The sequence below is a fragment of the Chrysochloris asiatica genome, unplaced genomic scaffold (genome assembly GCF_000296735.1).
Source record: "Chrysochloris asiatica unplaced genomic scaffold, ChrAsi1.0 scaffold00173, whole genome shotgun sequence".
NCBI lineage: Eukaryota > Metazoa > Chordata > Mammalia > Afrosoricida > Chrysochloridae > Chrysochloris > Chrysochloris asiatica.
In genome coordinates this window covers 3,534,051-3,559,934 of record NW_006408691.1, presented here as the reverse complement: position 1 = coordinate 3,559,934, position 25,884 = coordinate 3,534,051, and the positions used below count along the sequence as shown (strand labels likewise).

Below are 25,884 nucleotides of genomic sequence, written 5' to 3'. Positions count from 1 at the left end.
ATGTGTAACTTCCTCTGGGCCCTCGGCTCCTGCACAGAATGTTTGCTCACAGGTGGGAGGGTTTCATTCAGAATTAGTGAGGCAGGCAGGGGGGAGGTCTGCAGGGGCTGGCCGGCTAGGGACAGCTGCAGGCAGGGAGGGCATCTGGGCAGGGTCCAAGTCTGGGGACTAGGAACCAAGGCTGTGTCACCATCAGTTGTGAAGTCACGTGATTGAAATTGGGACTGATTACGCTTCTCACTCCTGGCAATGATGAATGGCAGAGAGCCTTCGTGACAAGACCAGCTGGACCCTGGGGACCTTAAAGGACAGGCCAGGCCCTCTTCCCTCTGAGTTCACCTCTCTCAGGACCCCAGTTCTACTCTGTGCTTATGGTTCACAGCCTTGGGGGCTCATGAGGTTAAGGATGTGTATAGTTCTCTGCCAGCTGGTCTGGCACTAGCATTTGCCCAAGAAGGACCCTGTCCTGCGGTGCCTGATGGTTCTTTCCAGAAAGAAGGGGCCCAAGACAAATGGCAGCTGGTGAACCCCAGACTGGAGGCTGCATAGAGGACCCTTGGCACCTGGAAACCCAAATTCTGCTGCTTTCCAGATGTGCACATGTGTATATGCACTCTGTGAGTGCATGTATCTGCATGCATGTGTGTCTCCATCTGTGTATGTGGACAGTGTATATGTGTACATGTATGGATACAGATGTGTGAATGTGTATGAGTGTGGATGTGCGTTTATGTGTGGATGTGTGTGCATGCCTGTGTGTTTTCATGTGTGCATGTGTGTGCATACCTGTATGTTTTTATGGGTGCATGTGTGTGTACGCCTGTGTGTTTTTATGGGTGCATGTGTGTGCATGCCTGTGTGTTTTTATGGGTGTATGTGTGTGCACACCAGTGTGTTTTTATGTATACATGTGTGTGTATGCCTGTGTGTTTTTCATGGGGCAGTCTTCTGCACTGGTTCCTTGGATGAAATAGAAAGGTCCTTGTGTTTTGGGTTTTGGAAGCATGGTTCAACTTGGAGCAGGAGCCCTCACCTGGTGGATGTTTTGTTTGCACATCTGGTCACAGCAGGCAAACACCAGTCAGGATCCAGGTGTGTGAGCCTCGTGTGCACTAGTCTCCTTTGTTCCTTGACAGTGCTCAGAGGGGAAACTGAGGTGGGGCCCACCCTGTCCAGGTGTGCACTAGGAGGTGGGGTCTGCACCCACCTATGGCTCCCTAGATGTCCTTACCGTTTGTCTGTCCGAGTTGATGCTTGGCTCATCTCACTATTGGCAATGAAGTTCCGGATCTCAGAGAAATAGGAGTCTTCTTTCTCATCTAAAAGTGCGTGGTTGTCCGACTCGGAGGTGGGGGAAGAGGCGCCTGTGCCAAGGTGGTTTGTGAGGACCCCAGAGTGCTGGCTCACTGTGGGGGCAGGGTGGGCGGGGTGCATTAGAGGAGGCTGGGCTTCAGCCCTGGAACACACATGGGGGGGGGGGCTCCTGGGAAATCGCAGAGCATGAAACTCTCTTTCATGAATGTGGCTTTGGGGTACCCACCAGCCATCTTGTAGGACCATCACGTGCTGCGCTTTTCTCCTCTGCCCGCCTCTCCTTCTTTCCCCAATCTTCTCATCTCTCCTCTCCCTCCTCCTCCTTCCTCTCTTAGGCTCTGTTCCTTTCTTCTCTTCCTTCCCCTCCCCTCTATTACTCTTGCCCCTCACCTCTTCCTTTCACCTCTTCCCTTCCTGGCCCTACACCCACCTTGGTGGGGCTGCTCCAGGCTCTGCTGCTCGCCCCCGATTGGTCATCCCAGCCCAGCACCCACACAGTCCCACCGCCCACCTGGCACACTCTCATGCTCATGCTTCTTCAGGTGTCTGTCCAGGTTGGTTTGCTGCCCGAAGCACCGGTTGCACAGATGGCACTTGAAGGGCTTCTCCTTGTTGTGAATGTTCCGGACGTGCCGCTGCAGGTTGGAGGAGATGCTGAAGGAACGGTCACAGTACTTACACCTGGAAGACACACGCCAGCCTGAGAGGGGTCTGGACCATCGAGGGCGGACGCCCAAGAGAGCCCAGTAAGAATGCCATCCCTGCTTCAGAGACCACTACGGGGACAGAACAGCAAAACCAAACAGCGAAGGTAATGGCAAAGGAGGCAGGGAGCCGGGATCTCCCCACACAGCCTGTTACCCTGCATGGACCTGTGCTCACAGCTAGTCTCCCTGGGACCTGACCCTAGAGTGGAAAGTTGGCACAGGAAGCTATCCCTAGAATCAGCACTGCCCAAAGCAGTGTCCTGTGATGGTGGTGGGTGATGATGATGTGATGTGGAGTTGATTCCGACTCACAGCCACCCTGCATAGGGTTTCTGAGGTTGTAAATCTTTACTGGAGCAGAAAGCCTCATCTTTGTTCTGCGGAACCGCTGGTAGGACAGCAAACTGCTGACCTTGAGATTAGCAGCCCGATTTGTAAGATGAGGCTTTCTGCTTCCGTAAAGATTTGCAGCCTCGGAAACCCTGTGCAGGGTCACTATGAGTTGGAACTGACTTCACAGTACTTAACACCACCACCACCACCACCACCACCACTATCAGTGTCCTGAGAATATGCACATTTTCTTGTCCCTTCTCCTGAGGCTAGGCGACTGGAGGGAGAAATACTGCTGGATGCCTCTAGGGGGCAGCCTTGCACCACAGGAATGATGCTGGAGGTCCCTTTCCTGCACGTTCTGGGCACAGACCACTGGGGGCTCCTGCAATCTTCCTGTGGTCAGTGGACCCTGCCCATAGAGGACTGGGCCTAGCCCCCAAATGTCTGGGTGTCCTTGAGCAGTCCTGTCTCTCTTTAGCCTTCACCTTGCTCATCCGTTGACTAGGGGCTAAGGGGCTGCCCTGAATGCTCTTTAGGACTCTGATGGGGGCGGGGACATCTCCTCCCTGTCCAACCACCTCCCCCATTTGGCCCCACTCAGGTTGAATGAGAAAATCAGACTAAGACACCCCTCCTTCTAGATGCCTCATCTGCATCGGTTGAATGGAGCATCCCAAGTTTGTAAGTGCATGACACTACAGCCATAATTTTGTTGTAACGAACAATCTGAGATGTCTGTGGGGTAGATGGGGATTCTGAGATGGTGGCACCAGTGGCAGGGAGAGCAGGCTAGTCTTCCATTTTAGGGGGTGGAGACTGAGCAGGGACCCAAGCAATACCACACTGGCTAACAAGAAGCTCAGCCACAAGCACAAATAGAGACAGAGCTGTTCCTAGAAGGAGGGCATTGTTGAAGGAGGAGCTCTACACACGACCATGTACCGCCCTGGGAGCGCAAGGACTCCTTGTCATGGAGGGGACAAGCAAAGGCCCCCGAGAGCTACTGAGAGGTGTTCCCACCACTGGTACGCCCGACTCAGTGAGTGTCAACTGTGCACATGTATGTGTGGTGTGCGTGCACATATAGGCAAGCATACACACACAGGACCGTGTTTATGTGTGCACACATGTGGGTGTGTGCAGGCACATGTGTGAAAGGTGTATGCACACATACATGTATGGGTGTGAGTCATGTGGGTATGTATGCACACAAGTGTTGGGATATGCATGTACACATGGGTGTGTGGGTGTGCATGCATGTGTGCATACACGGACATGTGCCCGTGGGTGGGTAGATGCACATGCGCAGTGATTGCCAGGCTTCCTCCCGGCGGTGCTTATCTGGCTCTCGGGGCACGTGAGCACTTGAAAGGGATCTTCATGAGACCATGGTGACCAACGGCTCCTGCTATTTCCAGGGTGTGACATGGAACTAGTCACATGTTGCAGTCACAGACCTGGCGAGCAGGTCTTTCAGAGGCAGTGTTCATGGGCACGGGGTGTGGGGGGTGGCCCAAGTGTCTACTCCACCCCTGCGTCAGCACAGTCAACTGGTTACACAGTCTCAGTCATGTGGTGGGGACGTGTCTGCAGACATTGGTCCTCTTGCTGCTCAGTGTCCCATGACACCTGGGTCAGAGCCAGGCCTGGAGGTGCCATGTGGGAGAGCCTAGTAGGGCCCACTGCAGGTCTCAGTCTCTGAGGCTTTGCTGTACTTCTCGGAGGCAGGGTCCTGCCAGGGGTCACCTTGCAGACGCACTCAGCTCCCAGGGCCACCAGGCCTCGGGACTGACCTCTAGGTGTCATCCTTAGGCCCTGATACCTGGACGGACCCTTGGAAGCTCAGAGTTTCTGAGTTACCACCCCTAGACCCTGTCCCCCAATCTGCTTCATAAGCTTGGGAAGTGATAACTGGGTTAGTAGAATGCGGACTTCCCTGTTTGAAGGAACTCCTTGTCCACACCTTTCTTCCAGGCTTTATGGCTGGACCCACCCATCCTGGGGTTTACTCATTCATTCAGTTCATGAAGCTTCTAAATAGTGTAACTGGGCTTCTTTCTCAGCAGACAGGCAAAGAAGAGCCTTAAAAATAAAATTAAATAAAAAACGAAAAAATCTCCACTGCCATCAAGTTGATTCCAACTCATTGTGACCTTGTATTGTATTTACAAGACTGTAAATCTTATGGGAACAGCCAGCCAGTCACATCTTTCTCCCATGGAGAGGCTGATGGATTTGAACTGCCAACCTTATGGTTACCAGTCCAGGGTTCATCCTACAGTGCCACCCAGGGCATCTATGAACTAGATCCTTCCAATACAGCCTGGGCCCTTTCTGCCGGACCCTGAGTCTCTTCAGCCAGGGGAACTGTCTCTGGGCTTTCTTCATGGCCCGCTTCCCTCAGCAATCTAAGCTCAGTCCCCTGACTGGGACCCATCGTGTCTGCAAAACCTGGGTGATGGGCGGCTTAGCTCTCACCTGTGAATGAGAGAGGACTCCTGGTGGGGCCTCGGGACCCTCAGGCCCATCACTGCCAACACAAAGGTTCAGAAGAGGAGGGACTTGACATCTTTAAATGCTTCTTTCTGGATCTAGAAGCACCTTTTAACTCAGACACCCTGATGGTGCCCTGCTGGATGGCTGTCCTGCTCTACTGGGCAGGAGTCCTCTTGGCTGAAGAGGGAGACCAGGGCCATGCTGGACCCAGCCCAGTCAGGCTCCTTACAGTACACCCTGGTCTGTCTGTCTAGCCATACGCTCACACATACTCATGTGCATAGTGTTCAGTTGGAAATGCAAGGTCTCTATGAAAAGTTTCACTTGCTGCTCTTTGCCGGGGCTCTGAGGTCCCCAGTGGGAAACAAACTGATAAAAGTATTTGTTAGGAAGTCAGAGCAGGGCTGCTTTCATGGGGCTCCCTCTGTCTCTGGGGCCCGAGGGGGAGGGCAGTGGAGAGCTGGGTTCCATTTAGTTGCTGAGAGTCCTGACGGTGGGGCTCTCTCTTGGTTTTAATCTAAATATATGATCCACATCAAGGAGTCAATCTGGAATTTAGGGGCACAGCGAGCCCAGGGCTGTGAGGGAGCATTTTCACAGCTGGGATTTACTTTGTAAAGAAACTGACAAGTGGCTAGTGAAATTTATGACCAGGCTGCAGAAACTCACACACCACTGAGCTCACGTGGAATGACAGCAAGGACGGGCTAGGCTGAGGTACACTGTGGAGGGCACCCCGGCACGCTTGGAGGGAAACTGTGTGTGCTGCCCGAGGACCGGGGACCCACGGTGGAGGAAGGGCAAAGTGGCCACGAGCCTGGCTACTGGCAGAGTCCTCTTGCAGTCACAGGGAGAACTGGTTTTGTTTGGTTTTAAAACGGAAGAAGTGGGGGGTTTTGGGAAGATGGCAGCGTGAGCAGATCTAGGATCTTGATTCTCCAAGAACACCCAAGAAAGCAATTAGAATTCTGTATAAGGTCCCTGAGTGGTGCAGATAGCTTCTGCTCCACTATTAACTTAAAGAGGAAGACTCCCAATAAGATGGATTGGCACAGTGGCAGCAGCCATGAGCTCAAAAGTAACAATTTGTGAGGATGGCGCAGGACTGGGCAGAGTTTCGTTCTGTTGGGCACAGGGTTTCTATGAGTCAGAACCAACTTGATGGCACCTAACAAAAGCAACAACAACTCACTTAAAAGTTGGCAATTCAAATCTACCCAGCAGTACCACGGAAGAAAGTCCTGGTGATCTCCTCCTGTAAAGTTTACTGCTAAGAAAACTTAATGGTGTTGTTCTCCTACACACTCATGGGGCTGCCATGAGTTGGAATTGACTTGATGACAATTTTTTTTATTATTATTATTCAAGAATCCCATATAAAGCAGAAGAAGGAAAAGGAAGAAAGACTCCTGAAACCCAACCCTAAAATAAAACTACAAAAGATCAAAGAGAGTACATATGGGTCACACGCAGCTCCTACTGGGAATGGGAATGGAGCCTGCAGGGGTGGTCCGGCTTAACGCAGAGACCGGGAGCCAGGGGAGAAATGAAGGAAGAGTGGATGCCACAGACAGACAGGCAAGGAGGTCCTGCCTGGAGCACAGGTCAGGAGAGGCAGCTCCAATCCAGAGTGGGACTCAGGCTCTGGAAGCCAGGGTTCTAGAAACACCACTAAGCATGGCTGTTCCCAATTCAGCACACTATCTCTCCTACCCAAATTCTACAGCCCCACACATGAGAATCTTCAGACGGTTCACTCTCAGATCTCTGATCCAGAAGAAACCCCGAGCCAAAGTCAGCTCGCGGGCGGGGGTCTGACCTTCCCACCAGAAAGCGTATTAGTCACATTAGAGGGTCTTTTTTTCCCCCTCATCAGAGCTGTGAAACATATCTGAATAATTTGAGATAATTGCAGTCAAGGACTTAAAAGGAACTGGGCTCAAGTGTTGTCCAGTTTGAGTCTCCAGTCATCCAGGCAGCCCCCAGAACAGTTGGCTTTTGAGGGGTCTGTGTCAACATTACGGCTCTGAGGCCCATGCAGACACACAGGGATGCTGGCATGGCCGCCGGATGGACAGCTTCCACCAGCCACACTCAGGGCTTCCAGGGACGACATTCTTCTTATCCTCTTTCAGCTGAAAACACTCCTGATTTTCCAAGCAAGCACAGAAACCACCAGTGATGTCAAAAGTTGAGCTACACGTCCGTCCCCATCCTCCTCCCAGACCTGCCTCGAGCCAGCTGAAGGCAAGATTTGCAACACAAACTTTCATAACAATTATGGTTACGAAAGTCGAAACTCATAGTTTGGAGCAAGCAACAGAAATCAATGACAATTAAATCCTTCTAGAAACAGAGCCCGACCCTCTAGGGGTTCTCCCTTACAGAAATAACACACGGCTCGTTCGTTCTCTGAGAGGGACCAGACCAAGTAATTCTTTCTTTGAGAGTCTTTGTTGTCAGTTGCTAATTTTAAAAAATTTTTATGGGGAGTGTCTGAGCGTTGGAGGCATGGGGGTACTGGGCACAGAACTGGTCAGGAGTGGAGTAGTTCTCTTTGCCTGTTAGGGTAGGCTCAGGCTGGGCATGCGGGTCACTTCTCCAAAGGCAGAGGGGCTACCGGTTTGCGTGATAAATGGGGACCCAGGTCTCCAGGGCCTGCCCTGAGCTGTGCCCTTTCTATATGGTCACAATACAGGAGAAGCCTTTGGCTGTGAACTTACACCAACAAGAATCGATTGTCACCATGCCCACTGGGGAGAACAAGTCTCTGTTAATAGATATACTAAGCTGGTCTCTGGTATGTAAATGAGCAATTTCCCCGACTGGCCATGTGGTGACATTCACCAAGAATGTCCCGTGAAACATTCGCTCCCAGGCCCCTCCTAGGAGATGTTATGGGGGTGCTGGGGAGGGCTCATGTGACCATGCTGTGGCTCAGCCTCCTGTCTTTGGGAAGGGCATGGTGATCTCTGATCCTTGTTATGGATACAGATGAGGGATTCAGGGGAGGTGCACATTCCTGATGGCAGTGTGGGCGTAGCCAGCTGTTCACAGCTCGGGGACAGGGCCACCAGAGGACCCCGAGAGAGAGAGAGCGCTCAGTACCCTGCCCAGAACAGGGACCACATTTGTAGGCAGCTTCTTTCCTTGTGGGAATTAGAGGTTGCATGGGTCATGTGATGAAGGGAGGGGGCAGAGGGACAAACAGAGGTTTTCTCCCATATAGACTGCCCTGGGGTGGGGGTGGGGGGTCTGGTTTTTGCTCTGTCAGATCTGACTTGGAGCCTCCACTGACACCCCAAGTGTTCCAGGGCAGTCTCTTGTATGGCTTTTCTGGAAGCTTCCAGCCACTTCTGCCTTCCCCTAGAAGCATCTCAAGCAGAGTTGGGCTGGGTGGGGAGGGAGAGGCCAAGAGAGCCACCAGGCCCCAGATATCAGTGTGAGCATTTACTCCCAACCCCACCCAGCAGCCAGCCTGGAGCCTCCAGGGACAGGCTAGAGGCATGAGCACAAGGGTCCCCCCAACACAGCCCTAGGGGCACCTACCTGTATGGCTGCTCTCCGGTGTGTGTCCGCAGGTGCCTTGTGAGATTTGCTGATCTGGGGAAGATCTTGCCACAGTACCTGGGGGTGTTAGGGGAGACGGTTAGGACATAGGATACTGAAGGCATTTCAGCATGCCCCTCACCCCCATGCAGCACCCAGAGCCCAAGGTTTCACACCTGTATGTGACCCCCTGACTGTGCACCTGAGGTTTATGAACCCTCAAAACCCTGGAGTGTCCCTCAGCTTACAAGGTCATCAAGTGCCCTTGAAACAGGGCCAAGTGCTTGGTCCATTTGGAGCCATGCTCCCAGCAGTGCCTAAGCCTCAGCCCAGCAGTGGCTGGAGCTAGCCTGGACCAGCTTGTACAGGGCCCCACCACCTGGTGAGGGCAGTGGGGGTGTCTCTCTCTAAAGTGGTGAAAATCCATCCGCAAAGTCCACCAAAGACAGCGTGAGAACTCTCGGTGGGGCCATTAGCCTCTCGCTGACCAGCCGCCTGGGAGGCCCAACTATTTTGCATGTTTGCTGAGCTCACTTCCAGCAGATTAGCAACCCACGTGTTATTAATGAGCCATGTACCACTGCCATACCTCACTCTGGCTGTGAACTAAGAGTTTCTCTAGAAAATGCAGGTTCAAGGCCCCTGAGGTCACCTGGCTGGAGTCCTTCCACCAGCACCCCAGAGGTATGTCAGGGCCTCACCTGCACGTGTAGCGCTCCTTGCCCTTCCGGAGGATAGGGTCTGAAAGCGTCGGGGGTGGGGACCGGAAGTTGAAGGGGTGATGTGGCAGGGGCTGCAGGGAGCTGCTGGAGTCGGCCTTCAGGGCCGCGAAACTCTCCAGCTTCTCAGTCATGGTCTCGATGGCAGACATCTGTTGGTAGGAGAGGGGGGAGAGGCTGCTATTGTGCCTTCAGTGTGTGGACCACCCCATGGGCTCTGAGGGTCCTTTAGGACCACACACAGCAGTGGGGATGGACCAGGATGAGAAGACCACTCTGTCCTTAGGCAACCATTGGAAACAGTGGTCTCCTGGGGACTTCCTAGCCACTGGGCTGGATTCTTGAATTTTTTTTGTGGACCTGCCCGGCTCTTGTTCTTCCCTGGAATGCCCCGGGGGGATTGTGGGGGGACCTGAACTGACCTCCACCAACCAGTCCCACTGCCTATATTTGTTGGGGTCTGAATGACAGGCCAGTGCTGCTACTGCTGACTCTGTCCCTTCTTCTAACCCAGACCAGCACTGCCTGGCCATCATTCCTGAATGATTAGTTTGGTTAAACACAGAGTTTTATTTTGAAAGTCTTGAACAATTAAGATATCTATCCAGAATCACCCTGATGACAATGGGTTTTAGCCGGAATCTGTTTAAAACATGGTATTACCGCCCCCTGGTGGCAACATACTATAATTGCAGGAAAAGTACTCCAAGGAATTCAACTGCCTCTTTCCCTATTGAAAACTAATAAAAATCAGTTGCCAACAAGTTAACTCAGATTCATGACAACTCTATGCATGTCAGAGTAGAACTATGCGCCATAGGGTTTTAAATGACTGGCTTTTGGGAAGTAGATCACCAGATTTTATCTTTCAAGGTGCTTCCGGTTGGATTTGAATGCCCAACCTTTTTGGTTAGCACCTGAGTATGCTAATCATTTGCATCACCTTGGGAAATTGTTCCAAATGAAATATTCAAAAGAATAATGCCCAAAGTCATATGACACAGTTGATATGGCAAAAGAAGCTTAGTCAATGACTTCCTTCAGTCTGGGGTGGGAAGGAATTTAATTGGTCCAACAGAGATCAAAACTGAGGCAAGCTAAATCAAACCAAGGACCCCAACCATGGTGCAGTTTTCAGAGTTCTCAGGAACACATTGTCTACAAGTAGTTCATTTGGGGAAAATCCTGATGACAAATGTTGGAAAGAAAGGCAGTGTGGAAACGAAGGGCTTCCCTTGGGCAGTCAGAGAGGAGACGTTGCTCTGAGATGGAATAGAAACATGCCAACCTCAGGCCTTCCTACAAGCCAGTGGTTGCCTGGGTGATGATGCCCTCTTGGGACAAATGGTTCATGGTGTCCCAGGATCACTCCCAGTGTTCCTCGGACAACTTGGGGTGATGGGGGAGGGCTTTGAGATTTCCTGAAAAGGAGACGGGCAGGCCTGGGCACCTTCATCCTGGGCATCCAGAGTCTGTCTCCTGCTTGGAGAAGAGTAGGTGGCGTGGAACTGGCCACTTTCCATCTCGGTAGTTAGGGTCCTAATAAGAATCCTAGGTGGTGTGTCCCTTTAAGCATTTGTTTCTCCTACCAGAGGTGACAGGGCTTGGTGATTGCATTAGGGGATGGATTTGTGGAGCTGGACAGATTTCATAGCCTTGCTCTACAGAGCTACAGAACGCCCTTTCTCCTTGTCCAACAGAAACTACATCCCCAAAAGGTGGCTGCCCTGGGCATGCCACCTCCCCTGCCCTAAGTTGTTGGAGAAACTGTGGAAGAGGTCCCGGGACACAAAGGATCCTTTGTCCCAAGTGGTTACTATCACCAGGTATTCACTGGCTCAGGCGGGGGAAGGAAGAACATTGGTTATGGAGGTGAGGGTCTCAGCGAGTCTAGGCCACTTAGCCCTCTTCAGGGTACCTGGCCTAATCTTGGTGCCATCTCTTCTCCAGGCACTTCACAGAGGCACCGATTTGGGGGAGCCAGTATGGAGAGGAGGGGGCGCTGGGGAGAGGGGGCCCCTTAAGCAATTCTAGCACAGCCTACAGCCTTTCCAGGCTTGGGACGTCTTGCTATTTAGGGAACTACCCATGGGTTCCAATGGAAAAAACCTCAGAAATTTACAACAGCCAAAAGATGGAACCCACCCAGTACCCATCAACAGCTGAATGGGCAGAGAGAGGGGGTATATTTCTCACTCAGAAAGAGAGCTGATGTGCTGATACACACTGTAACACGGATGCACCTTGAAACAATACGCTGTGCTGTGTGGAGTAAGGCAGGCGCAGAGGGACAACTTTTATACGGTCCCACTTACATCAAAGGTACAGAATAGGTACATCCACGAGGCAAAAGGAGATGCTGGCTACCGGGTCTGGGGAGAGGGTGATGGAGAGTTACAAAGATGCACACTGAGGAGTGGTGAAGTTTACCATGTGTAAATGATACCCCTTTAAATCTGTTGAAAGACAGACAGATAGAAAGGAAAATAGCCAACCTGACAGAAAGGAGTCCATGAGTGGGAACTGTTGCTGCCTGTATTAGTCAAGACCTCCTCTGGCCCCCAGGCTGCCCCTCAAGTCTCTGGCTTCTTATCATCACCCTGGGAGAGGCAGAGCCCCCCTTCCTCAGAATGGATGATGTTCCTCAAAAAGGTTGCCATCTCTCTACCTTTGCTGCTGGACAGGTGGAAACCGACTCAGGCCCACAGCCTCTGCCTGGCCCCTCCACGTCTGGATGATGGGTACCAGGGTGGCTCCAGGACCCAGGACACAGAGAGTCCTGCCCCACCTGAGCAATCCCAGCCTTGGCACAGTATGGCTTTCTCACGAGTTCCCAGGGCCCCCAGGGTGGTGAGAAGCCAGGGCAGGACAGGAGTGCCCACTCTGTACCCATAGTGTCTGCATAGGCTCAGCCTTTGTACATTGTGGATGCTACTAGTTACCAGCAATGGCTGGACTGTAGACCATCAAGTGTGGGCATGGCATGGCTCTCTGTCCCTCTTCCTGGCTCAGGGCCGTGGGGCAGACGGGGGTGGGAGGAGGGACAATGGGCAGTCGGTCCCACCAGGCCGCCTTTCCTTGGCCTGCCCACCGGGGACAGGGTCTTGCCGGCCGATGTCCCCACCATTCTCACTTGCACAAATGCAGGATATGCCGGCCGGCTTGTCAGCCTCTCCAGGCTGTCTGAGGAAAATCGAGGGAAGTTATTAAACAAGCCCTCGGCTCAGCGAAACAATGACCGGCTCTAAGTTTAGCTGTGAACCAGGCAGGGTGCGGGGTTCACAGCTGTGGGTGTTTGTCTGTGGCAGGGACACCAGGAAGGAGAACAATGTCCCCGTCTGTAGTCACATTAAGGTCCTGGAGCCCTCAGTCGGGTGGGCATGGGGGGCAGTGGCTGGAATCCCAGGAGGGGGCTGGGCCTCAGGCAATGAAGGCAGGTGGATACTAGGGTGGGGCACCAGGGGAGTGGCCACCCTAGGCTGTGCTCCTTCCCAGACCCCCACTCCAATCTCTGCCATGGGGGGAGGTGCTTGCCTCTAGGGAACCACCTCCCTGGGGACCCTCTTACCACAGAGGATCAGTTCTTCCCCTTCTCTTCTGCGCCCCTCTTTACACTCAGCCACTCCCATTTTCTGGTCTCTTCATTTCAACCCACCCAAGTCTTCCTCACCCCAGAAAGGGCCCTTGCTCCCTTAATCTTTCTGGGTGTCACCCCACATCACTTCTCCCTTTACCTCAAAACCCTCTTATTCCCTCCACCCGAGATTCTGTCCCTCCTGTCCCGGGAGTCTCTCCCTCCCTCTTTCCCTTCTTCCTTCCCTTCCTTTTGAACATTCTTTCCTTTGATAAGCAGATGCTGTTGACTTGTCTCCGACACATGTCACCCCCAAGCCCCACCCTGTATGTCAGAGTACAACTGTGTGCTCCTGGGATTTTCAGAAATCAGTTCTCAGGCTTTTCTTCAGAGTCACCTCTGGGTGAACTTGAACCTGCCACTGTTAGCACCATCCAGGGTCTCCTGCCAGGCTCAGTGTCAGCCCCCTCTGTCCCTGCCCTCAGGAAGCTGGCATTTGGGGCTGTCCCCCTTCTCCCCATATCCTCAAGTCAGCAGTGAACGCCCCCATCCCCTCTTGGTGTTTCTCACTCCCCTGCTTGGCCTCTCCCGTGGACTCCCACAACATTGGGGTTCCTTAGGGTCTGTCTGGTCTCATCTGGTTCTGCCCTCACCCTTCCTCATATACTGGGACTGCTGGCAGGATGGGCACATGAAATGCTGCCAAATGTGATGTCCCCAAATGGGTGTGTCACTGTGAGAACCAAACATGGCGTGGGAACCCCTTCTACTCCCATGTGATGTCACTCCTCCCTGACAGGTACCAAGTTTACCCACTCGGACTCCTTTCTGCCCTCTGGGATTCTGGACAGATCACCACTGCTTTTGGGTGGGCCCACTTAGAGGGGCCGGCCAGCCGTTGTGCCTGGGACTCTGGGTGGAGACAGTGGGGTGGGCCACCTGAGGTTTCTTACATTTACATTAAACAGATTAAGATGAGACAGAATTAGGGAAGACGTTCCTCCATCACCAAGCCCGTTTCTAAGGGCTCCCAGCTACAGGCACGCTGGACACCGGCAGTGGACCTCCTCCAATCCAGACCCCACTGGACTAGAGCCCTGGACCATGGTACCTCCAGAGACCCCAGGCTTCCCGTCAACCAGCATGCTTCCTTGTCCCCAAGTCCCCCCCTCCGGTCAGCTTTAGCCTCCCATGGTGCCTGCCTCTGGATGTGACCAGCTTTGTTGGAGACTTGGAGGCAGTGGGACCCTGTCCCCCACCAGAGCTCCCTACCCTATCACAGGCAGCCTGGGCTGGACCCTGGGGGCGTGAGGACCTCAGACACTACTGTTATGGACAGGAATCCTCACCTGGGTGTGTGGTCCCATTTATAGATAGGATTGTCTTTGTTATGCTAATTAGACAAGTGTAGGGTGGATCCTAAACCTAATCACTGTTGAGTAATTTAGGAACAGCAGAGAGACAGCCAGAAGCCCAGTAGGGTCAAGGATTGTCAGCTACAACTATCAGCTGAAACAGACAAGCAAGGACCTTCCACTAGAGTTGGGGTGGGGAACTTTTTTCTGCCCAAACTTATAACATCGTTCACGGGCCATGCAAAAATATGAACTTAAAGATTAGCCTGCTATATTTGGTCAAACATTTAATGAACTCGCCCCCAACGTGATGGCTGGAACTGCGGTTGCCTTGGCAGAGCCACACCAAATGATTTCAAGGACCTTCAATGGCCCATGAGCAGGATGTTCCCCACCCCTATCCTAGAGCCACATTCTGAATGCAGACTTCTAGCGTTAGTTCTTTAAGACCACCCACCTGTGGTCTTTCTGAGAGGGTACCACCAGGAGACAGAGCCTGCCCTGCCCATCTCTGTGAATTACCTGGGGGTGGAACAGCAGTGGGGATGGCCGTAGATACTTCTCTTTGAGGACGCCCACAGGGTCGGTCACTTTCCGCTTTTCTACCCTGCTGGACAACAATACAGAGGGTTACGTACCCTACTGAGCCGCTCCAGTGCTGAGGAGGGAGAACGTGCTAGCCACCCACCAGTCTGTCCCAGCATAGGTACTGGTGTGGTGGTCTTATCATGGCTGCCCTGACTTCTGTGCCTCCAACTTCCTTCTGATGTTCTGCTGAGCCTGGGGACCTCAATGGCTGGCCTCATCACTTACCCAGGAGTGTCTTCCAAGCTATAGCCCTCTCTCCTGCTCCCCAGAATGCACTTGCTCATTGTGGCTCCTCATGTCATCCTGCTGGTCATCATTCCCAGCTCTGGTCACCCTTCAAGTCCCACCCACATCTCCCCAGAGCACCCCAGCTGCTGGCATCCGTGCCATGCAATGAATGACTCATGATGCCGTCAGTTCTGGAATCTTCTCTGAAGGCTCCAGGCACATCAGCCTCATCCTGAGGAATCCATTAGCTTTAGTGGGTGGGGGTTACGTTTCCTACTTTCTACCCAATGTGGGCTTGCTCACCTCAGAGTGTGAACTGCGCCAGGAGAGAAAGCCACCCTTTGCCTGCAGTCCTGGGCATGCGTTCCTGCCTGCTTGTGCAGGTACATGCAGGAGATTCCGACATCTCTGTCTTGAGAAAGTCACTAAGGACTCCAGGCCACAAGGCTACACTCTCCCCTAAAATTCGCCATGGTTACTGGAAACTACAAGTCTAGAATCTTCCCATAAAGTCAGTGATAACTCTTGTTTTGTCCATCTTGATGGGGACAGTGGTCATGTGATGGAAGTGGGGTTCAGATGCTGGGCAGCTAGCCTGGTCAAAGCTTAGGACACCTTTGACCTGGGGGTGGAGGATCCCAGTCTTAATTTAGGCTCACCCTGAGGGAGAGGCCTATGGGGGTAGCTGGGCATGCTGCTGGGGACCCTGTCTCCTCCCCAGAACACCTCCCTGCCACCACAAACCTGGGGAGAGATACCCACAACAGAGGATGCAACTGTTTATCTTGACGGGGCTAGGGGAGGGAAGGAGACTATTTGGGACGGGCCCATCTCGGGCCTTCTGCTCATTTGCTGAGCGCAAGCTGTTCCTTGGAGTCAACCAGACAACCCCGGTGTTGGTGAGGTGAGTCCCCAGGAAAGAGCCAATTCCAGCAGGTCTCAGCATGAAGGTTGGCTCAGAGGGCCCACAGAGGCCAGGGTCTCTGAGGCCTGACCTCTGCTCCCCTACAGCCTTCAGGGCACTTTGGCCAAGGCCCCAAGTTAGGCCCAGAGGAGAACTGTCTCAAAGAAGCGGGTGGGCAAAGGAGCCAAGAGAGGAGGGGGCTGGGGGCAGATAGGGGGTCAGAGTGGGAAAAAGCTGAAGCTGATGATCTGGCACACTTGGGGCTCTGACTACGAGGTCTGACTGGGAAGCTTTTGTCTTTTGGGTTCCTGGTCATCTCCCTCCAGTCCTCTGTACTCAGCTGCTGCATGTTGTAATGGGGATGTGGCCGGGTGCCTTCTCCTCATGCCACAGCTGTTTCCTGGCATTGCCTGAGCTTCCGAAGACTCTGTTTTCATTGGCAAATGCTACCTGTGCTGACCACGCTCGTCCCAGAATGCTGAAGGCAGACCCCTTGGGCCCTGTGTTGGTCATTTTCTCAAGCAGCCACAGTAGCATGTTTACAAAGACACACCCTGTGGATATCTTCCCTGTTACTCAGGGAATACAGCCTGGTGGCCAACACAGGCGTGGCTTAAAATTGTAAAAGGAATGTGGTAGCGTTGTATGTTTTCATCGTCTTTACTCAATCTGCATGTTGTTGTTGTTAAGTGCCATCGAGTCGGTTCCAACCCATAGCCACCCTGAACAGGGTTTCCAAGGCTGTAAATCTTTACGGGAGCAGAAAGCCTCATCTTTCTCCTGAGGGGCAACTGGTAGTTTTGAACTGCTGACCTTGCGGTTTGCAGCCTGATTCGTAACCACTACGCTACCAGAGCTGGATGATGAAAAAGAAAGCCTGAAGAATTGATGCATCTGCATCTGACTCGTGGTATTGATGAAGACATTGCGTATATGCCATGAATTGCCAGAAGAGTGAACAAATATTGGAGGGCGTACAGTCCGGACTTTGGATGGCTCATCCAGAAAGAGCAACTTCTAAAAAGGCCATCCTGTTTGGTACAATAGAGGGTCAGCAAGGACAAGGAGATTGACCATAACACGGATTGTCAGGTGACTGGACCATATCAATGCTATGAGGATGGCCCAGGCCCAGGCAATGTTTTGTTCTGTTGTACACAAGGTGGCCTTGAGTCAGGACTGACTGGATGGCACCTAACCATAATGACATGATGTGCCCATGGCCAAGAAGGGGCAGCTCCTGATCCATGGGGCTCTGGTGTATCTCTGCCACTTTAGTCAGGACAACAGCTTCTAGGCTGGATGCAGAACGCGAAGCCTCCTCCCGGACTCTTCTCTTTGAGCTCTGAACTCCCTGCCGTGCTGGCCCAGCATGGAACAGCTGCTCTATTCTCACGTGTCCCTGCATCCTAGTTCATGTGTGCCCATGGATAAACGTGTGCTCTCTCCACAGAAGTGTAACCCACAACACATGCACCATCTTGCTGCTTGGCAATCATGGCATTGCCTGTCTGCCTTCACCTCTGGGGGGTGCACTGGGCTCCCCAGCCCCACCCCAGCAAAGTCTCAGAGTACTCTATTACTTGGTGAGGCAGACAGATCCCCTCCCACCAGCCCACCTAGACCAGGGAGGGGAATTAGTAATTGAATTCACAGGGAGGGTTTCAGAGGGATGGACAGAGACCTTTTCAACCCCCCATCTTCCTCCTTTTCTCCTCAGTCCCCAGGCAGCGTCCAGCTCCTTTTGGAGTCCCTGGACAGTGGGGGTGGGTAGGAGAAAGGCTTGGGTGGCTCTAGGCACAACCGAAAGGAAGCGTGTTCAGAGGAAGAAACAGGGTGTGACTGTGGGTGGCAGAACACTAATCCAGGAATGACATTGTGGGGGGGGGGGCATCAAAGGAAGGCAGCTGACATTCAAGGTGTCAGCCAAAGGACCCCCTGTGTCCAGAAACATTTGGCCCAAGAACCAGTCAACTCAGGTGTCCTCTCCTGAGTGGTGGGGGTTCCTGCAAGAGCTGGGGTCTCCCTGAGGCTGCACGGTGGAAGGAAAGCCTTAATGGACAAATGGACCTCTGGTTCCTGCCTGGGAGTGAGGGGGCAGGGACCCGGTCACAGTGGGGGCGGGCGGGTTGGTACCTGTAGATGGGATCCATGAAGAAGGGCGAGGGCTTGGCGTAGTGCAGGGAGGGTTGCTGGGGCAGCTGCGCGGGGGACGCTTTGGGCAGCCCTTCGCCGGCACCCAGCTTGCGTTCTCCATAGACATGGTTCTTGCGGGGCTCCCGGCCGCTGCCATTCTGGCTGGCTCGGGCCCGGCTGCCAATGCTCAGATCCAGAGGCTGCTCCTCCCCGGACGCTGGGGCAGTGGGGAGCTTGGGTGTCGGCAGCATGGGCTTCACCTCTTTGGGTTTGGTGGTGAGGTCGAAGGGGCACTCGGTGCTAGGGCCTCCTGTCTTCAGGGCATCCCGGGGCGACTTGGGTTCGGCCTTGACCAGCAGGTTGTGGGCGAGGGTGCGGTCCGTGAAGGGGTACAGGGAGTGGGGGAAGTTGGGCAGGAACTGGAAGGGGAAGACAGAGTGGTAGGGCAGCGAGCCCAGCTTCTTCTCCTGCATGCCCATGAAGCCAGGCCCAAAGTACTTCTCAGCAATGGAGGCAATGGCCTTGATGGAATCACCTGCGGCCCCCGAAGCATTCAGCAGCTGCTCCTCAGGCGGAGGGAAGAAGGAGTGCTGGGAATAGAAGACGGGCACCTCACTCACGCTGTTGGGGACCCCTGGGGGCACAGGGCCGCTCCCGAACTCGGGCTTGCCCTCGGCCGCCTTGCTCTTGTCTTTGGCCCTGTCTCGGTCACTGTCCAGGTCGCTGTCCAGGTCTGAGCCGGTCCCCGTGGTGGTGTCCAGATCTGTCCCTGTGGTGGTGTTGATGTCCTCAAAGTCACTGCCGTCTGACACATCGCTATGCCTTGTCTTGAGCTTCTCCACATATGCATCCTCCAAGCCACTCTCAAACTTTTCATCCACACCTGGAGCCACGGTGGCGCCCTGGCCACTGTTGCTGACCGCGGATACCAGGGGCAGTGCGGGGTTCCCCAGGGGGCTGGGGAGCTTGGCGTCCTGGGTGTGGTTGAGGGGGCTCTTGAGTAGGGGTGTGGGAGGTAGCAAAGGTGGCCTGGGGTAGAGGGAGGGAGGGAAGATGCCCGGGAAGCCCGGAGTGAGAGTGGGAAAGGCAGGGGGCGCTGTGGAGAAGGGCAGCCCTCCAGGGTGCGGCCGGGAGGGGAAGTACTCGCTGAAGCCCAGGCCGGTGTGGTTGAGGTTGGGAGTGGGCTTTGCCTTGTCCATCATGGGGCTGGGGGTCAAGGGCAGACCAGGTGCGAAGATGCTGCCGGGAGCGTAATGGTTCTTGCCCTCACAGAAGCGCCGGTGCTTGTTGAGGGAGGAGGTAGTGCTGAACATCTGCCCGCAGTCCTTGCACTTGATCTGCGTGCGGCAGTCTGCATGCATGCGCTTGTGCCGGCACAGGTTGGAGAACTGCGTGTAGGACTTGTGGCAGACCTCACCTAAAACATCAGCAGAAAGCAACGACAAACACAATATGAAATTACCAGGAAACTCCAGGTGTGGAGTGGGGCTGGGCGGGGGCTCCAGTTCCTGGTCATTCACAGGCAGACTGCAGACTACACAGCATGTATGTGGATGTGTGTGTATATTTCTGCATAAGGGTATATGCCTGGCGATGTATGCATGTATGTGCATGTGTGCAAATACACAAGTACACGTGTGCTGGTGTGGGTGTGCACACATACAAGTACACACGTGCTTGTGTGGGCGTGCACACATGTGCATGCACAGTGTGTCTGTGTGCCTGGAACATGTGCTTGAGCATGCATATGCATGCACACACAAGTACACACGTGCTGGTGTGGTTATGCACACGTGCATGCGCAGTGTACCTGGGTACGTGGAACATGTGCATGAGCATGCATGTGCATGCACACACACACGCAAGTACATGTGTGTTGGTGTAGGCACACACACACATGCACAGTGTGTCTGTGTGAATGGAACATGTGCATGAGCATGCATGCATGTGCACACACATACAAGTGCATGCACAGCATGTCTGTGTTAATGGAGCATGTGCATGACCATGTATGCATGCATGTGCATGTGTGCACACATACAAGTATATGTGTGATGGTGTGGTTATACACACATGTGCATGCATATTGTGTCTGTATGCATGGAACATGTGCATGGGAATGTGTGCATGCATGTACACACAAACTATGCATGTATGCGCACACACGCACACACCTGAACACATGTAGGGAGTGTGGATGCATATGCACACACACACACACGGGCATGCTTGTATGTGTATCTGCGTGCCTATGAATACATGCATGAGCGTGCACGAATCCATGTTCATGTGACATGTGTGCACCAATGTATGTGTGTGAGACAGACATGTGCCTATAATGTGGTGCACACACATGTATCGGTGTATGCAGGATGTGGGTGCACAGCATGTGAGTGCATGTGTGTAAGTGTGTGTGCCCCTTCCGGGCTATCCTCAGGTGACCAGTACAAATCAGCTCTGGAGTTGCTGTCTCTCCAAAGTATGGGTCCCAGCGTGGACTGGCAGAGACTCCTGTGCCTTTCCCTCAGATTTCCTGGGATGACCCTGGACAGATGGCTTAATTCCACTGTGCCTTGGCCCCCTCCATTGAAAAATGGGACAGTTGTACTTTGTGTGCCTTCCTCCTACAAGATGTTTCTAATGGGGGCGTGAAGGTCTCTTGAAGTCATTCAGGATGATGACGCCCTCGCCGGGGTGTAGCTGCAGGCTCTGCGACACCATGAGTTCCACCAGAGGACCTCCTGTCCTGGAACCTGCCCTGTGTCCACTCCACTTTTGTGATGGTTGCTCCATCACCACTCACCCAAGGTGTGCTGTTTCTAAAATTTTCATAATGCCCCCTTCTTTTCTGTCCCCAGCCCTGGGAGCTGTGTCCTGGGTGAAGGTGGTCTCAAGAGTGATACTGGAGACAGGAATCATTCCAGGGATTCTTGGGGGGCCCTAATGGGCTTTGGTGAGTACAGTGGTTCCTGGTTAGTTCTCAGTGATAGGGTCTGCTGGTGGGGACGAGGGGAAAGAGATCCATATTTAAGAAAACGGAAAATCCCACTACTAGGACCCCCTCCTCAGAAGAGATGAAACAGGCCATGTCAGGCTCTGGTTGGTGAACACGGATCCTCCTCTCATAGCAGGAAAGGCCAGTGCCGGCTGGAATCAGAATCCAGGGCCCTGCGCACAGGCTCTCGGGAGAACTCATCCTGGCCACTTTCCCAATGACAGAAAGAGAGGAGCGTACCGGCACACACACATGCATTACACACAGGCAAACACACAACACAATACGCAATGATACTTCCCACACACGTAAATACTCTCATACTCACTCATGCATGCAACACATACCCACACACATCCACAATGCACATATGTGCACATACACACATTCAGACATGCATACATATACATATGCATGTGGATACATAAACAACACTGACCCGACAATACTAAAATACTCACACACACACACACACACACACACACACATCCCTACACAATCCGTATGGGCGTGCACACAAATACAATAACCTGCACCCGCATACGCAGGGCACACATGCGTGCACATCCCAATCTAATGCACGCATGCACAGTGAGGGTATGTGTCTCTCTGCAGGACAATTTGCTTCCTAAACGCTGGCCCAGTGGAAACAATGATTCCAGCGTGTTCCTTGCTCACCGCAGCCCTCAGCCGGCTGATGTCATGCTATGCGAGCTGGGAGCCCTTTCTCTGCGATTACCATGCTCTCTAATCACAATATCTATTTATATTAGCCGCTCGGCCTTCCTGGCTGTCTGGCATGGCGGGAAGTTTTCAAGGCTGAGGGGAGAAGAACTTTGCCTCATTTAATCAAATCTGCCCTTTTTGGGAGGTTGCTAACCGTAAGGCTGCTCCGCAGGGATAGTCTATAAATACCTCGGGCCGCGACCTTCAGGGTGGAGAGTATGGCCTGAGCTCTGTTGGCCCTGGCTCTGTCCTGGCCACAGCAGCTCCTGTTGCTCCTTAGCTCAGAGCTGGCCCTCTGCCCAGGGTACCCTCGGTTGGCTCCCACAATCTTCTCGCGCATGGGGTCCTGAGGTGGTGGGTCCCAGGAGGCTCTGGGGATACTGAGCTCTCCAGATGGGAAGGCTCAGCAAACAAGGAAGGGGAGGTCTGGATGCTGAGGACAGGGGAAGGAGCCCTGGTTGGGAGCAGAGCCTAACACAGTGGGTCCCAGACCCCCCCAGTACAAGGGGCCCGGAAGGAGGACTCACTCCTGGTCAGCAGTGTGAGAGAACATGAACGTGAGTGTGGATACATGCCTGAACAGATACTCACAAACACACATCCACAACCATACTCACATATTCACACACTCACACTCACAGATACACTGACACACACGGAAACATCAGTCTCACACACATACACAAACATGCATTCTCATAGACTTGCTCACTTACACACATACATATACAGACTCTCCCCCTACCCCTCACTTCCCCACCCCCCCGCTACATACACACACTGACACATGTACACTTTAATGAAAATTGTTGTTGCCAAGTGCCACTCTGAAAAGTGCTTACAAGAACACTGCCTTCCCTCACACCAGACACACCCATACTCAGATACATGCGGGCACACGTGATCACACACACAATACATACATGAACTCCCTGGTGGCTATGACCTCACCTGAGAAGTTAGGGTGCCTTAGGCTGGGTGTTCACCAAGGCGGAGGCTTGGCAATGCCTAGGCATTTGAGGTTGATTAATGTGTGCCATGGGTGTGGGTCCTGTCACTCGGCAGTTGGGGCACCGAAATACGTGTGCATCTGTGCCTGTTGCCTACACACTCCTGAGGGACAGATCGTGTTTCCAAGGCCGAGCACGGCCCCTCCACCGAGCTCCGCTGCAGCTGGAAGATGCGCAGGGCTTATTCCACACGTGTAAGCTAGTTCTGAAAACCTGCGTCGCTGCACTGAATGAAATGTGTGCAGATGCAGCCAAGCCACATTTGGGGTTTCCTGGTTAATTCCATCCCTTCGTCAAGAGCCAAGACCCAGAAGTGAACTTGGAGCCCAGACCAGAGGTGGAATAGCTACTGATACCGGCAGGTCCGGCCCAGGCATCCCCATCCTCCCTTCATCCATATGGGAAATGTGTGCAGAGCCGTGGAAACATGGGCTCGGCACCTTCAAAAGCACTGCGGTTCCTGGAACTTACATTATGAATAGGATCCAACAGACTTAGAAAGGCGTGTGTGTGTGCCCAGAAAGGCAATTGCTGTTAAGCCTGTGGACAGTTTTCTTGATTTGAACCTTGCTTTAAACCTCTGTATTATGATCTAAAGCACTTATGGGAGGCTGCTCCCTGGCCCCATTTCCACCCCAATGCAGTCTCTCCTTAGACTCTACTGGTGTGGGGTGTTGGGACCTGCTACACTTCACTCAGATGCCCCTCTGTCCAGGTGACTGGAAGATAAATCTGTAGGGGGTGGACAGTGGGCCACACTCTTACCCTCTTTCTGCTCCTTGTCTGTGGGACCCAGTGGGTTTGAATCTGAGTCCTCTCTAGGAGGCAGCATGATGTGTGAGCTGGGAGCAGAGGGTAGGAGGGGGTCGGCAGGGGCTCAACAGGCCAGTCAGCTGGAACACCTAGATCCCAGGTCCCTGGCTCCCCTATGAAAGGCTTGAACTATCCCCCTTTCATGGGTCAGTAGTGTGGCCCTTGAGCTAGACCACTAAGCTCTGCACTGTGACCCCAGAGTCTAGCCACTGGATGACTTGATGCCTCGGTTTCCTTTGCTGTCAGCTGGCGATGACATGGTACCTATGCCTGCCGTGGGATTCTATAAAGATGTCATGTGAAAAGGCATGGGAAATGATAACTCAGTGCAATGCTTGTGTGAAATGGTGACTTGGCACATGGCGTGGCAGATGGGAGACTTTAGTGGCTTCCAAACTCACCAAGAATCAGAGTTCCACAAGGCTTTGTGACCTCACCCCAGGATCTCTGACCCCCTTTCTGATGTCCCCCTGCTCACTCGCTCTCCAAACACATGGGTCTTTGGCTTGTCACTGTCCTGAGCCCCTTTTGCAGATGCCCCATGGTGGTTCCCTCTGAACATCCATCTGGTCTCTTCTAGAATGCCCCTCATCAAACAGGAGTGGTGCCCAGGCCCACGACCAGCCTGCGCCTCTCAACTTCACGCTGCCACCACCTTCATTCCTTTACCTGTCACCTTCACCAGTCCTTTGATCCCCTAACCCCACAGTACCATCCTCAGAGCCCCTTAACCCTGCACTCACATACCCTAGGCCTCTTTACCCCTAGGTCCCCTGTCCCCACACCATCATCCTGAGAGTCCCCCAACCCACACTGCTGACTCTTGAGCCCCTTAACCTCATACACCTGTCCCCTGTATGGCTACCACCTGGGCCCCTTAACCCCATACTTCTGTCCCCTGACCTGTCACACTGTGCTCATCAGCTGTCCCCCCCCCTCGCAATGAGGGAGGGACACCTTTATTTACAGCAACTCCCCGTTGTCAGGAACAGCTGGCAGTAGGGCACCCCTTGGGATCCAGGGCTGGGGTATGGGGGACAGGGAGAGGGGCTTGGGGAAGGGCTTCTGGCTCATTCTGCAAGACACAATGAGCTGCAAGGATGGTCCCTGCCCAACCCGCCCCTCCCTCCTGTCACTGGAGGTAAAAGCAAAGAGACAAGCAGAAAGACACGAGGCAGGAGGGTAAAGAAGCAGAGATGAGCCCATAAAGCCAGGGGTCATGAGCTGCTGCCTGGATGCTTTCTAAACAGGCTCTCATGAGGGGCAGTATGTGCTGGCGATGCCCGAGCTCAGGCCGGCGGGGACGACTTACATATGAAGGGCTTGACGGTACTGTGGATGTGTTTGTGCTGCTTCAGGCCCGAGGACGTGGCGAAGGTCTTTCCGCAGTCAGGGCAGGCATGTGCCCGCGCGCCCACGTGCTGGGAGCGGATATGCCGCTGCAGGTTGCTGGGGTCCGTGAATACCTGGGGAGACAGGCTCCGTCAGGTCTGACCCTCACCAGAGGGGACAGCCCCTGATGTGGCACCAAGCTTCCCTTGCCTCAATTTCCTCAATAATGTTGTTGTTAATGGCTGTCAACAACCCAGTGTGTTCTGTGCATGAAGGAACAAGATGCTGCCCTTTCACACCACGTCCTCATGATGGGTTGCAGATAGGATTATTATGATCCATGGGTCTTTATGGGCTGATTTCTCAGAAATGGAGGGTCAGGTCTTTCTTCCTAGTCTTTCTTGGCCTGGAAGCTGTGCTGAAACTGCCCAGCATTCGGCAACACTGATAGATGGATGGTGGCCGTGCATTGGATGGGACTCAAACCCAGGACTGGTGCATGGAAAGGGAAAATTCTACCCCTGTTTAATAAGGGCGGAGAAATCGCTAACCACAAGATGTCCAGAGGCAGGAGTTCAGAAAGAGTTTTAATCTGATGTGCGAGGAAACTTGAGGGCTCGGGTTTGCTGTACTTAGGCTCTCTCCCACAGGCAGCAAGTGAGAGTCCTGTTCCTTCTGGACCCTGTGATACCTCTGTGAGGGTCTTTCCTCTCGAGCAGAGAGAAGGGTCCTAACAATCACAGGGACCACTGCAGAGGCCCCGAGCCTCATCTGAGTTTGTACCTCAGGGCAGAGGGAGGGCAAGAATGTCACTTTCCTGTCTGCACCCTGGAGGCTGTGTGTGTGCATGAGTGGGCAGGTGTAAACACATACCCATCTGCACTTGAGGCTGTGTGTGCATGTGAGTGCAGCAGGTGTAAAACACACACCCATCTGCACCTGAGGCAGTGTGTGCGTGTGAGTGCAGCAGGTGTAAAACACACACCCATCTGCACCTGAGGCAGTGTGTGCGTGTGAGTGGGGCAGGTGTAAATACACACCCATCTGCACCTGAGGCTGTGTGCACATGAGTGAGGCAGGTGTAAACACACACCCATCTGCA

The 25,884-nt window shown here is 53.4% G+C and overlaps 1 protein-coding gene across 1 annotated transcript in view; it reads right to left on the bottom strand.

Annotated features, from left to right (window-relative positions):
* Positions 1-25,884, bottom strand: part of PRDM16 (PR domain containing 16) — a 421,338-nt gene that overhangs the window by 5,199 nt on the left and 390,255 nt on the right. Inside the window, exons 11-17 of the mRNA XM_006871783.1 lie at positions 24,763-24,916; positions 17,907-19,323; positions 14,573-14,660; positions 9,104-9,273; positions 8,403-8,480; positions 1,826-1,995; positions 1,232-1,406 (exon numbers count right to left, since the gene is read on the bottom strand). Of these exons, the coding sequence (XP_006871845.1) occupies positions 1,232-1,406; positions 1,826-1,995; positions 8,403-8,480; positions 9,104-9,273; positions 14,573-14,660; positions 17,907-19,323; positions 24,763-24,916 (2,252 nt within the window). The remainder of the gene's footprint in view (positions 1-1,231; positions 1,407-1,825; positions 1,996-8,402; positions 8,481-9,103; positions 9,274-14,572; positions 14,661-17,906; positions 19,324-24,762; positions 24,917-25,884) is intronic.